This window comes from Podarcis gaigeae (assembly GCF_964106915.1).
Source record: "Podarcis gaigeae genome assembly, chromosome: 2".
NCBI lineage: Eukaryota > Metazoa > Chordata > Lepidosauria > Squamata > Lacertidae > Podarcis > Podarcis gaigeae.
This window is the reverse complement of record NC_139679.1, coordinates 69963431-69977595: the sequence shown is the minus strand read 5'-3', so window position 1 is coordinate 69977595 and position 14165 is coordinate 69963431. Positions and strand designations below refer to the sequence as shown.

General features: G+C 42.8%; 1 protein-coding gene across 1 annotated transcript in view; it reads right to left on the bottom strand.

Annotated features, from left to right (window-relative positions):
- NSD1 (nuclear receptor binding SET domain protein 1) overlaps positions 1-12865 on the bottom strand; it is a 66263-nt gene extending 53398 nt beyond the window's left edge. The window contains exons 1-2 of the mRNA XM_083726345.1: positions 12678-12865; positions 11104-12017 (exon numbers count right to left, since the gene is read on the bottom strand). Coding sequence (XP_083582471.1) covers positions 11104-11997 — 894 coding nt within the window. The 5' untranslated portion in view covers positions 11998-12017; positions 12678-12865. The remainder of the gene's footprint in view (positions 1-11103; positions 12018-12677) is intronic.
- Between the last annotated feature and the right edge of the window lie 1300 nt (positions 12866-14165).

Here is a 14165-nt window from a genome sequence, read left to right as displayed (position 1 = left end):
TCTGGAACAGATGGAATAAGTAGTCTAACATTGTATAAGACAGCTTCCTATGTTCCTATGAATAGTAACGCATGAACAAGACACAGAAATATCAAACTCAGTTAAGTCTTTGGCAGGACTAGAAGGCTAATATCTGATTATAGCTCATTAGCTGGATATAAAGATAAAGCAAAAGGATATAAAACAGATTTTTAAAAAGTAAGAAAATAATTTGCATAAAGTTACAAATAAAAATCTGTATGATATCTGAGTAGTAATGAATTATACAAATTCTACATAAATTATTATGATTTTCTATATTAGGAATTAGAAGATCTAACAAATCTGGAAGAATTTTCATGGTGAGAATTGTGTTATGTTGTTATCTGGCAGTAGTTTGTCCCCACAAAAAACCCAGTCACCATGTTCTCTACCGACGAAAGCCTTGACATCAACCTCAATGGTAGCCCAACACAGCAATTACAGCAATCCAACCCTGAAATTATCCAGAGGATTTGGCACGGTTCAATGTTTTTCAAAAAGGGGAGATTGTTTCGAAACCTTTTTTTAAAAAAATTATTTGAACCATGTTGTTTTGAAATTTGGAAGTTAAGGAATTTAACAAAACTTGACACTTTTTATAAAGTTAAAGATCATTTATCCAAAATTTATCCTTTGTTATTGAATAATAATTATGAATTGGAACAGGTTAACAACTGTATGAGTAAACAGGCACAAGATGTAATATCTAAAACATTACTCTATGAATACTATCAGATTCCCTATTACTGTTGTTAAATTATACATCTCAATAAACAGAGAACACAAAAAATTAACTTCTTCCATGATAGTCACAGCAAGTATGTTGTCTGCTCAAAATATTGGATAAATAAACTTTGAGAATAAGCCATGATGTCAAAATGGGGGCATTGTTTAACATAAAAAGAAACAGGATATGAACAAAATAGATTTCTAGAAGCACTGTTTCCATTTACATTGTATTGATAAAGAAATTACTGCTTCCCTGAAGTTCAGTATGGTGTTAACGTTTTAAGTAAATAACCTCCTCCTATCCTTTGTTATATAGCATATCATTGTTTCATTTAAAAACATCTCAAAAGAAGGTTGTGTTAATTTAGAAAGACTGTTCAGGCTATTATGATTGCTGTTAAATCTCTTTTTAAACTTTCCCTGTAATGTTGTATGGTACCTTCCTCATAGCCCCCCTCCCCCCCCCCCCGCTCCAGACAAAGAGGCCATGCTTACTGTAACTAAATGCAACGAAATGAAATGAGAAATTTGGTTAGATAAAAATTAATAAAATAATTTCCAAAACATTCTCATCATAGAAGTTAGGAAACGGGGTTGTTTCTCCCCGGTATTAATAATGCGTACTATTAATTATTTAAAATATTTATCTGTTTGGTTAACAAATAAGTTTATTCAGCATCTGGTATCTTTATTTTTATGGCACTTTCCGTGACACACTTCCTATATTTTCAACGCAGCAAAGTTCTCCTGATCATTTATTTTCAAATGACATTTTACTGTTTTCCAAACATGAAAAACAACTAGTCCCTGAATAGTTCCCTCCTTATTTTCCACAACAATATCCAATTGACAAGGGATATCAGCATGATAGTCTCCAAGATGTTGAGCTTTGTGTTAGCCCATCGTTAATTCTATCCAGAACACAAGAGAAACCAGGAAATGCAAAACCTGTTTGTATGACAAGCATGGCTTTGAGGTGATTTTATTACATGGAGTGTATAGTATATGCTCCAGTACCTAAATAGAAGTACATAATGTAGTTTTAATAATTTTCAGTTTTGTGTCTCAGATACAGAACCCTTATTTCTCAAATAAGTTGAAATTCTCAACTCACACAACTACTAATATTTACAGCTTCAAGCTAGCTGACAATATTCCTTACCAAAGTACATATTAAACAGAGTAGCCCAGTCTTATAGTGTTATTTTATGAGCTATGGCACAATCTGGTCTTCTCTCACTGCAACTGAAGCCTTAACCAATGCTATCAAAATGGAATAGAAGGAATCCAGCTATGACCAGGTTACTAATGCACTAGGCCAACACTTTCCTCTATAACCAGGCCTTTGGCCTTACACTATCTGTGGCCTTTAAAAAGTGGGTAAGAAGTTTTTGTTGTAGTTCTCTTTACTCTTGGTGTTGATGTATCTATGTGTGATTTACTGTCCATTTGTCGGGTTGTAAGACACTTTGGGTTGTCCTGGGCCAGATGAAGCAACTGACAAATTTAATAAACAAAAATAAATAATAATAACCCCTATGGGTGGTAGTCAACTACGATGTCCCATCAGTACAAGGATTTCCTTGTATGCTACAGGGGTTTCCCCCTTTCCTCTCCAAATCTGCTCTGTGTAACATATACAATGACTCTTACACCTTTACTCGATAGGCTACATTCCAGCCAAGCAAGAATTGTGGATTTCTACACATCCACAACCACCTCTCCATCCAACCGAGCAAGCAAATTACATTATCTAGAACATATTCCAGTAAGGCAATTGTGGGGCAGGGACAGTGACAGGTGGGGCCACAAGGGTGGGGCATGGCCTGGGAAGAGTCTCAAAGGCCAGACAGAGAGGCCAGGAGGGCTGTATTGAGTCCCTGGGCCTGAGATTCCTCACTCCTGGTTTTGCAAGATGTTTCCTTACTCTTCAAAGGCATAGATTCCTGCCACCTAATTGTACTATGAAATCAATCACATTTCTGAACGGTGAGGCACACAGACATTCAAGAGTCAATTTAAAGGATGCAGCAACTCACTGATAATATCTCCCTTTACACAACTACAAGATAAGAGCATTGTGAAGAAACTTAAAACACTAATGAATACTGTGTAGTAGTGTTCGTAATAACTAACCAATTGGAAAAGGAGTCTCCTCTAAATTAACCTATGAAAGAAAGCGCAGGCATGATCGATACTTCACTACTGCTTGTTTACTTCGTATAATTACCACTTAGGAAAGTTCTGTCATTAGGTAAGTTTCTTTTTTTTAAAAAAATGGTCATTCTTAGAAGTGTTCATCCCGATTGAGTATGACGTACCCTATTGCTTCTTGACAAGCAAGGGATCTTCCCATACAAAGACACCAGCACCACCTCCAAGAGCCAAGCTTATTTCTCCCTGAAAAGAAATGTCCCTAAAAGGAAAGTAATTGGCCTCTAGCAAGGACTGCATCTGTCAAGTACATCCCAGAACTTGTTCACAAATTATGCTAGTTTATGGTTATATGTGACATAGAAGTTTAATGTAAAACTCACCAATCTGCAGCAGCAGGGATTGCCTGTTGTAAATAATTTCAGATAGTTTCCCCCCCAAATTAATGGCTTTAACAACACCATTTTTAAAATCCTAATCAGCAACTAGCCATTGTTTGGTCAGGGCACTGAAACTGCCCTGGCTGATGTCATTTGTCAGGAGAGGGATTGGGAGAATGCAACCCTGCTCATTCTTTTTGACCTTCTGGTGACTTTTTATACCATTGACCATAGCATCCTTCTGGAATAGCTCAAGGAAGTGGTCGTTGGGGCACTATACTTCTTATCACCCATGCAATTTAACACCTATATGAAGCCACTAGGACCAGTCATCAGCTGTTTGGGAGTGATGTGGCACCAATATATGAATGACACCCAGCGCTCTCTCTCCCTCTCTTTCTCCTATCTGTATCAGGAGAGCTGACTGAGGCATCAAGACAGGTGTTTGGAGGCAGTGATGAGCTGCATGGGGGGCAACAAAGTGAAACTAAACTGTGAAACAAAGTGCTATGTGTTCTCAAGTCCAGGAGGTAGAAAGCCCACCTTTTCTGATGGGTTTGCACTTCCTTAGAAGGAGGAAGGAAGCTTGGATGTACTCCTGGATCCAGCACTGTCACTTGACATGCTGAAGACCCATCTCTTTATCCTGGCCTTTGACACCTGAGGTATATCTTTTCAGGACTCATCCTACTCTTCCGACCATAGTTCATGTTACAACCTTCCATGGGACCTCCTGGTAAAGGGGGGGGGTAATAAATTTTGTAATAATGATATAGTTTGGATGTAGTGACAGAGGGTAAATCCTACTTCACCTCCACAGCCACAACTTCAATTTTCTCCATACATCTTTTATAGCTTCCAAGTTGGCAACTTGAGGGGGGGGGTCAAGGCTGGGATCAGAGAGTATTCCGTAGGGGGATAGATTTGGCTCTGGGAGTATTTGTTGCTGATCTGGGATTTTAAAGGGTATGAACTAAGATTATCCACTGACTGAATTTCAGTCAGTTAAAATTCTGTAGCTGTTTACATCTGAGTGTAAGCAAAACCTCGAGACAGATACTATTTGAGCTTTTGAAAGAAATGTGAGGCAACTAATAAGTTAGCAAAAGCTACTATTCATTGTTGGAAAGAAACAAAGAAACAAATATATTATTTTCTATGAACAGTAACACATTGGAACATCCCAAAAATAAATAAAGATAAACTCTCTGATCTACTGTCATCATTTGTCTACATAAATTAAAATTGCCTCCCACCAATAAATCAACTGCTACCCTAGATGCAGCTAGATGGCCTAAGCCCATTGAAATAAATTGAATTACGGCAGCAATGCTAAAATCAATTACCAGGAAGTAAATCCCACTGAACTTAAATAATACTTTTAAGGAAACATGCCTGGGACTGTACTGCAAAATGTCCTTCTGCATGTGGCAGACTATTTTGGTTAAAGCTTTTGGGTTAAATTAGGACCATTAATTCTGCTACAAATGAACACTACTAAGAAGACTGCCAGTTTCACGGGGGGGGGGGGGGGGAATAAGGTAATATATAGCACCCTTGATAGAGATTAGCAAATCTCTAAAAAGTAAAATGGGCTTAACAGAACTTCCATATGTCACTACAGACTAAATGCTGCAGTATATATCTTACATGTGCATGTTGCCTATGCATGTGGCTGAGGGATCTCAGAAAAAGAAAAGTTAAAATTAAATCTCTTGCTTCGTGCACAAAACTTAAATTTATGATTTTGGGTTTTAAACATTTAAAAGTACAAGCAGTGTTCACGCAAGCCAATGAGGCTTCTGAATGCAACTGAGTGGCTGATTTGACTGGAAGGAGATCGAAGGGGGCAATTTAATGCATCAACCTGTACTGCAACCAGAGAGGTATAGGGGACTTTTGACTGGGAATCCAAGCAAGCTTCAGCTTCACTTCTGACCTTCGATATTAACAGTAGGATACATTGCAGAGCTGCTGTAAGCTTTTCTCTCTCAGCATAGCATTCCAACTTGCAACCAGTGTTGGAAACTCAGATATATAATCTAATCGCCAAATGGCACCTTAAAACTAGGTGACGGTCACCACAATGGAATGTCTAGGTGCCTTTTCTCTTATTTTTTGCAATGCAGTTAATCATCACCATTATTATTATTATTCACTTCATTTCTATATCACTTTATAGTTTAAAAAACAAATCTCAAAGTGGTTTGGAACATATTAGAACGTAAAATAAAACAATCCAGAATAAAACAAATTCAAGCTTCAAGGAAAATATTTCAGATCTTTCTCTAAGTGACATTTTGTTTTCCCCAGTTGCCAGCCTGGCATCCAGAGATCTCCAAGTGGTTGCAATTGGACCCAATTGCAAAACGTGTTTGATGCCTGGCAAATGATTTTGCTGAGGTGTTAGGGGTCTAATACCTCAGGACTGCAAGTTGATGTAAATGGCTCAGAGCCTAGCCTTCAGAATTCAGTGTGAACTACACTACAGAGATGTCATAAACTACTCTCTCGCAACCTTTCCAATGAATTGCACTTGCTTTGGAACTTCCATTTTAAAAAAAGTGTTTCACACTAAAAAATAACAGTAAGAAAGAACAAGAACTCTTCCTTTCGCTGCTACCTTTTGTGGTTTTAGTCCAGTTGGGGTTGATACACCAGTGCCCAAACTGGCCTACATTCCTCCAGCTATTTCATTACATCAAGGGTGGACTAATTTAAATAAATGTGATTTAAATCACAAAAAGGCCAGTTTAAATTTCTGATTGAAGTTTCTCATTGGTTCTTCATATATTTAAAAAAATAATGTATAATAATTTGTCCATGTTGGCTTACAACTAGGATCAACATTCTAATTATATACTTTGTATAATTATATATACACTCGGTATTTTTCATAATTTTATAAAATGATACATGGTGACCACTTATTTGATCCCCCCCCCAAATTTCATATGTCAGAAGTGCTGGTAATTATGGGAAGAGCAGTTCATTTTCATAAGATGAAAAGGAAATGTCCTTGTTTATAAATATTCATAATTTGGTATGGGGGAAAATACAGATATCAGATAATTAAAGGATACAGAAGTATCTTAACCATATACAGGATGGCATCTACAGATGTTCAAAGGTTGGCAATCATGACCTGTGATGACCTGCTAGTTCTTTGCCCCTAGCATCAAGGCCATTAACAGCAGTATTCCATGTGATTCTTTATTTGCACTTTTGTTGCTTTCCTAACTCAATGTCTTTCATAAAGCCCTATCAATTTTGAGGCTGTTTTCCATTCAGACCCCCTTGGGTATTACAATTGACAGAGGAGGCCCTCTTGGTAGTTCTGTCACCCTCACAAGTTTGGAGATTGACAGCTCAGTAGAGGGCATTCTCTGTGGCAACCCCTAACCTGTGGAAGGCTCTCCCCCCAGAAGTGCATCTGACACCTTACTTTTGTGGTTATCATCATATGCTGAAGATCCACCTCTTAACCCTGGCCTTTGACACCTGAGAAATTTTACAATATATTCCACTAACTGTAATTTGTTTTAAATTATTTTAATATTGTATTTTTTAGATTGTTGTAACGCACCATGGGACCTCACGGTGAAAAACAGGGAAGAAATCTGAGACACAAAACTGAAAATTATTAAAACTACATTATGTACTGCAACAAACCAGAGTTTTTGGAAATGCAGACACACTTTTTCAAGCCTCCCTTTCCTCATGTGTCTAATGGAAGCTTTCTTGCTTTTTGAAGCAAGCTGTATTTTCCCAGTTTTTGAAGCACGTGGTTTGCACAACTCATAGCAAGCCAGAGTTTGATTGTGCGATATTATACAAACCTATTTTCCATATCCAGATGAAATGAGAAGCTAAAGTTTGTTTCAAAATGCAATTGAAACCTTAATCCTCCATACAACCCAAAGGAAGGAAGGAAGAAGAGAAATGTATGAGAGTCGCCATAGGATGCCCATGTCACAACAAACTATGGTATGATCTGATAGCTGGATGGAGCCAATAATTGGAGGATTAACATGCTTTTTTTAGTCTGATTATACTAGGCTACTTCTAAAAAGAGAAACTTACAGGGAGCAATTAAAAATCCCACACTTCTGATCATTCCATCAGCACAAGTATCTTTACTTATGAAACAATACCCCTCTTCTCCCATGTGGTGTTCTGAGGGTTCTCCTGACTCTCTAGAACGGATCTGGGGGAGGTGGAGAGGGAGTGTTGGGAGAGGAGAGGGAAAGCCCAGCTGTGCTAGCGGGAGCCCTTGCAACAATATTTAATTATTACTATTCTTAGCTCATTAATTTTTATCCATTTTAACTACATCACATGCAAGCAGCACCAACTGATGAGCATAGAAGCTCATACATAACTCTTATCTTGCAATAATCACACCATGAATTGTCATGTACTCTCACCCCTAGAAGAAGAGTGCTTGAGAACACAAGAGATACTGATTCATGCTGTTGGGACTTGAAGATCTATTCAACTGTTGTGGGAGAAAAACTTAACCCCCAAAATGCACACAGGTTTTAGCAGCTTGCAAAGATGCAATGGCCATCTATTAGAACTTCACATGAATGTTATGGCTACAGTAACGAAATAACGTGCGATGATAGGATCACTGGATTACTTGAGCTAACTTCAAAGAACAATAATTTCAAACGTAACCAAAATTAGTCATAGAATTATTGCTTACGGTATTTCTGTAATAATAGCTCCCTTGGCTTAAACCATCCCTGACACATGAGCCTCAGACACCAGAGTAGCAAACAACATTTTCTTCCTTGCTTTTAAACCTTGAATGGACCCATTGCTCAGAGACAATTGCAAGACCAGAATTATGAGACAACCACAAACAAAATTATTTTCTGAGACTTTCTGATGTCATTCTTTCGGTAAGCTCTCTTCCATCTTTACACGCCTTACAAAAAAAGGTCTGATTTCCAAATACCCCCTTTCAAGAAAGGCATTTCTCATCAATATTTATGCACCAGCATTCTATTTTTTAAATATTTGCATTAAAAAGCCATTATACAATGAGACAATCAAAAGAATTCTGCACAACTAAAAAAAAAAAAAAAACTCCTAACAGAAACTAGATGCCATACACTTTGAAAATGTTTTATAATGGTTGTCCATTTCAACTGTAACTCAATGTAATAATGAATTTTGGAAGTAAAACTGATTCTGCAAAGTAAAACTATCTGCAAAGTGCTGTGATATCACTTATAGCCTCACTGGGGCCCCAATCAATCATGCAGATTTTTATTTTTTTTAGCACCACTTATGAGGTATTCTCACTTTAGTGCCACAGAGAAGGGGATGCTTCTTCTAAGATGATGCTTGCTATGACACATGCATGCAATATCCAAAACCGAAAGGGGGTATCCAACATTACTCATACTTAGACCAGTCCATTGATTTCCATGAGACTACTCATCGAGTATGACTTAGTTGGATATCACCCAATGCCTACATTGCTAGCCTCAGAACCATTTGTTTTACATTATGCAAATTTAATTGCTAGATTAATAGGCTTAAACTCAGATCATATTAAGATTTCTTTAATGGGACAATATCCTTAATAAAAAAAATTGGGTTGCATTTAGCTAAATCACTGCACATGCAGAATGACTTCTGTGAGTGCAACATACCATAATTTCCCCTCCATCTCCTCCCCCTGCACCACCCCCAAATCTACTCCAGAGTGTTGGAGAAAACTCAGGGTTGAGTATGCAGTAAGGGAGAAGAAAGAAGTAAAAGTTATGTTGCACTTCTGGAAGCTGTTCCATGCATTCAGATATTAAGTTGGATACAACCCATTTCTTCTCTTTACAGTATTCAGGTGCACATATGTGTGTTAACACCTGCACAATGCTATCTGCTCCACAAACATTTAGGCAATACTTTACGCAATACTCTGGAATGAGTAACTATCAGTAGAAATAATATCAGATGTGAGCCATTTGGCAGTGACATTATTTTGGGAAGAGGTCTCTCAGTAACTGAAATACCAAAGCCAGGTAAATTCTAATGTAACTGCACAAAACACTTCAAGTTCTACAATACCATATATATTTTTGCCATGGTACAAAATATTCTAGTAGACTTTCCCAACATGTTGTTTCACAAATGTTGTGAAAATAATTTCACAACACTATCCTATGCACGTTTACTTAGAAGTCAGTTCCACTGTGTGCATTCCCAGGTAGATGTACACAGGACTGCAACTTTATGCACTATTTGCAAAGTTACACCTGAATGTAAGTCTTTTGACTTGAGGTATTCTCAAACTACTGTAGGTCCAGTTTGCATGTAACTCTAAGCCAAATCATTGCTAAGTGTGAATGGGCAAGCACTCACAATAATAATTATGGCCTGGTCTTCTTACTGCCACACTACCTGGAAATTAAGGTACAGATTAATTTACCATTATTTCCAAATTCAGACTCACAGTGTTTCTTGCCCAGACAAACCACAAGCCCACATTAAGATGTAATGCTGAGCCAAACCATGGCTTAATTTCAGTAGCACACCATCAGGAAGATCAAGGGAGAACTAGCCACATTTTTTTTACTGCGAGTACTCACACACTAACATACTGAAATTTCACCATGGCTTTTTGTTTAGCTTTATGTACAAACCAGGCCATTATCACCATCATTAAAAGTCAACAAACACACCTCAGTTCTCCTCTTAAAAGAATTCAGAACCATAAAAAATTACTCTGCATGCACCAGTTCATTCTGCAAAACAGAAAACAATGCAAGTCTTCACACTTTTCACTTAAACTATTAAATGAAATCTCATTTTAGTAATGGAGTGTTTTGTTTTAACTGAGGCCACTTCACACACGCTATCTTAACTGCAAATGTATACCAGGACATAAGATGTAAACACTTGCTTGCATTATCATATGCATTCCACACCACATGTAAAATGCAATGCATGTGCATTTTAAGGGCTGCTATCTCTCTCTCATATATATGTGTGTGTGTGTGTGTGTGTAATATTAATGCACTGAAAAGCCACAACTGATAGCAAGTTTCTAAAGAGCGCACATGAATCAAGAAAAATATATGCACAAAAGTATACACATTTTCTTACTATTACCTTGTGGGAAACAGCCCTATTAACCTTACAAAGACAGCCAGAAATCAAAGACTAAACCTTTTTAGCATATGCAACTATAATAATATAATTTTTTTTTAAAAAGAAAACCACTAAGAATCTGCTGAAAAGGAAAACTGAAGAGCAGGTTTTCTGTCTGAATAATGTTTTGGCTTTCCAGCTATCATAGTTGTTGGGTTTTTTTTAAATACAGTACCTCATTTCAGCTAACAGTGCAAAAAGTAAGTATAAGGAGCAGGAGTTTGTGAGGGGTGCATGTTTTCAAACACTTTTATAAAGTTACCAAATCTTAATTCTTGTTACAATCAGCAGAGAAAGATGACAAGTCATGTGTTTAGGGGAATTATATTCAAATGTGTGGAAGGGAATTATATTCAATTCAGCTTCTGTGATAAGGAATTTTTTTCACTGTGTCAACTTCTAGGATTGTATGCCAGGCAGAAGGACCACAAAACAAGTTGTTTTCAAAGCTCTTGTTCAAACTACCTTCCTTTAATTATCTGCACTTTGCTTTGCAAATGAAACAAAACACATGGAAACTCTACAACCTGTTAACTCCACCCACCTCCAACTCTCGCTCTCTCTGTAACAGCAACAGACCAGAGGAACACCATGTAGAACATTTCCCCATAAATAAATTTGCAGAGAACTTAACGGGTACCCCAAGACTGCTTACAGGTGGCAATGCTGCTGTTGCTGCTGCTGAGGATGATGATTTTGCAGTAATTGAAGTTTCAAGCCTTTCTATCAAGTTTCCTAGTGTGATGGGACCCTGGGCTGGATTTTCTTTTTCAGATACCTTCTTCGTAATGCTGCACTGTTTTTCTGTTTTTAAATCTGTATCTCCAGGAAAATAAGACACCGGGCGCAGGTCTAGTTTTTCAGTTCTATTTCCTACTGCAGCCTCTTTGCAAGTGTTACTTTGTATTTGCTCTCGAGGAAAGCCGATTGGGAACAAGGTAGACAGTGTCTCATTGTGTCTAATTTCTATGGAACGTCCTCCTTGGATCTCCTCAATCAGTTCCATCCCATCCTCCGGCTCCCCCTCCTCACTGTAGGTGCCGGTGTCTCTGTCCTCCATCATAAACTCAGTTTCCTCTTCTGGGCTTTCATCTGCTTTTAGGAATGATGTTTCGGAATCCACCTCCGGGTCGTCCTCCAAGCAAGGAGAGATGGAATCAAAATCCAGGAGTCTTGCCGAGTCATGCCGGGTGAAGTCTTCTGAGTCGGTTAACACTGAAGAATCGCAGAGCTCAGCGCTGGAGTCGCTCCTTTCAACTTCCTGCAAACAATCAGAGCCATCTTTTGAGCCATTTAAATATTCGGCACTGAACATGGAGGCCAAATCCTGCAGCCTGCGCAGCGGGATGTAGCAGGGGGAAGGGTTTGGGCCATAGGCAGCAGCAGCAGCAGCCTTTGACTGCATGGTGCACCCATTAGGTGGCTCGGGGCTTCGGCTCTGACCCTCCCCCCCGTAAGGGCCGTCCCCGTTCTCCGGCACATCTAACGCCAAAGGGCTGGTGAAGGGGGGCAGGTAGCCCCTCCTGCTCACTTCGCAGGCTTGATCCATCCTGTGCGGCGGGCATCAACCTGTGAAGCAAACACAGCAACAATGGGGTCAGGCAAACCCTCCAGGGCCTTGTTCTCCAAAATGGCAGCCACTTCTACTGCTGCTGCTGCTGCTCCTCCTCCTCCGCGGCGGCGGCGGCGGCGGCGGCGGCAGAGGCCCAGCAAACGCCTCCCGCTCCTGGTTGTGGGGCCGCAGAGAGCCTGCACCGAGCCGGCTGCATGCCTCTTCCACCGGCCCGCAGCTACCCAGGCAACATTGCCTCCTGATCGGCGCAGCCTAATGTCGCCTTTCACAATAGCGCAGCATCCATCCTGCCGCTGCTGGTTGCAGGGAGCGCAGCAGAGCAGGCCTGGCCTGGCCTGGCTCCTCGCACTCTCCCCCTACCTCCTCGCCCCCGCCTCTCAGAGATCTGCAGCTGCTGAGCAGGGATCGCTTCAGCAAAGGCTTCTGGATCTTTCATCCTCTTCCGCCCCCACCCCCACCCCGGCCGCCTTTTGCCACCACCCGGCTTCTGCACTAGGCCCGAGACACCGGCTGGCGTGCCTTGCCCCACCCCCACCCCGTTTCCAGAGGCCCTCCGGGTGAGGGTTGCGGCGCCCTTGCAATGTCCCGGTGCAATCTGCCCGCAGAGACCAGTTTCCGCCTTGGGGGAGAACAGGAAAGTCTTTCCTGCAGTTTACCTGTCGGACTCTGTTTCCCCCACCCTTGCACAGGGCCAAAGGGAAGAGCCGACTTGGCTCCTCCGGTCCCTACCAGCTCCGTCTCCAGCCCAGCTGCCTGCCAGCTTCTTTTCGCTTGCTAGCTCCTTTCCTCGCCCGCGCGCGCCCGCGCGCCGCTGCTGCACACGCGCCCCCGCGGCTGTCCCCTGTGCGCGCTCGCGCGCGCCCCCTCACTGACTCTTGGGGTTCAGCAACAGCAGCAGCGCCAGCGAAGGCTGCGCTGTCCAATCAGCGCGCGCGTGCGCGTCTGCCCGTCGCTGCGCATGGCCTCCCCCCTTCCTTGGGGCACTTACGCGGCCCCTGCGCTTTCGGACGCCCCCTAGCGCTCAGGGCGGCCGCCCCACCCTTGCCCCACCTATTGCTCCTTGCCCTGGGCTCCTCAGCCTGTTCCAAAGGGCTGGCGTCCCTTTGCCGTCCTGCCCGGCCTGGCCTCGGCCTCCCTCCCTTCCCACTGCACATGGCGCCGCAGCTCCCTTCTCTGCCCGCGCTGGACAAGCCCTGCCTCTCCCGCTGCCAGCGCCCAGCACCATCCTTCCCTTCAGCCTTGCTTCGTACCAAGCCACCCCGGCAGGGCGCCGCCTGCGAGGCCAGGCCTCTGCTAGCTCCCCCGCCAAGCGCTGCAAGCAGAGAGCAGGAACGAGCAAAGATGGTGGATGTGGAGCTCGCCCACCCACCCGCTGGGCAGCCGCCGCCGCCGCTCTCTTTGCCAACCCAAAGGAGGGGAGGGGGAGCCCCTCAGACGCCCCGTGACCAGCAGCCAACCGGGCTTAGTCCTGCCTCGGTGTCCTCTCCCAGGCGCATGGTGCGCCTGGGGCTAAGCTGCTTTTCACCTCAGGCACGGTGGGGTCCTGGGAGCCTAAGCGACCTCGCAAACCTTGTCCCCCTCTCCAACGGGGGAGAGGGAAACGGGGAGGGTTTCTCGGCCACTGAAGTTGGGAGCCCGAAGGACGAAGCCAGGCCATCCCCATATTCCCGCCCAAACAACAGGGGAGACTGGACGGGTCAGCTTGTTCCCTTATCTCCAGCCAACAATGGGGGTGACGAAGGAAGAAAAGCTCCGTCCGCTCTTTCTTCCGCCGCCACCCCCACCCCCGCTCGCACCGCCGATTAAGGGGAGGGGGGGCGAACTCCTAAAACAAACGGCTGGACTGGGAAGGGAGGAATGGCTGCTGTGTGGCCCCCGCAGTGAAAGGGGGCCAAACTCTCGTGTGTGTGTGTGTGTGTGTGTGTGTGTCAGCGCGCGAGGGACGACCCGCGTCCCGGGCGCAACAGGGCAGGCCGATTCCCCTCGACGCCGAGGGAAACCAGGCCGCTCCCCCAGATCCTGCAAGAGCGGGGAAGGCTGGGGTGCAGCCCCTGGCCACTGACTAGCCCAGCAGCGAGCTTGGAAGGAGCCTCCCACACGCTCCTCTTCCTCCCGCGTCGGGTTGGGTGCAGCTGCTCTCGCCC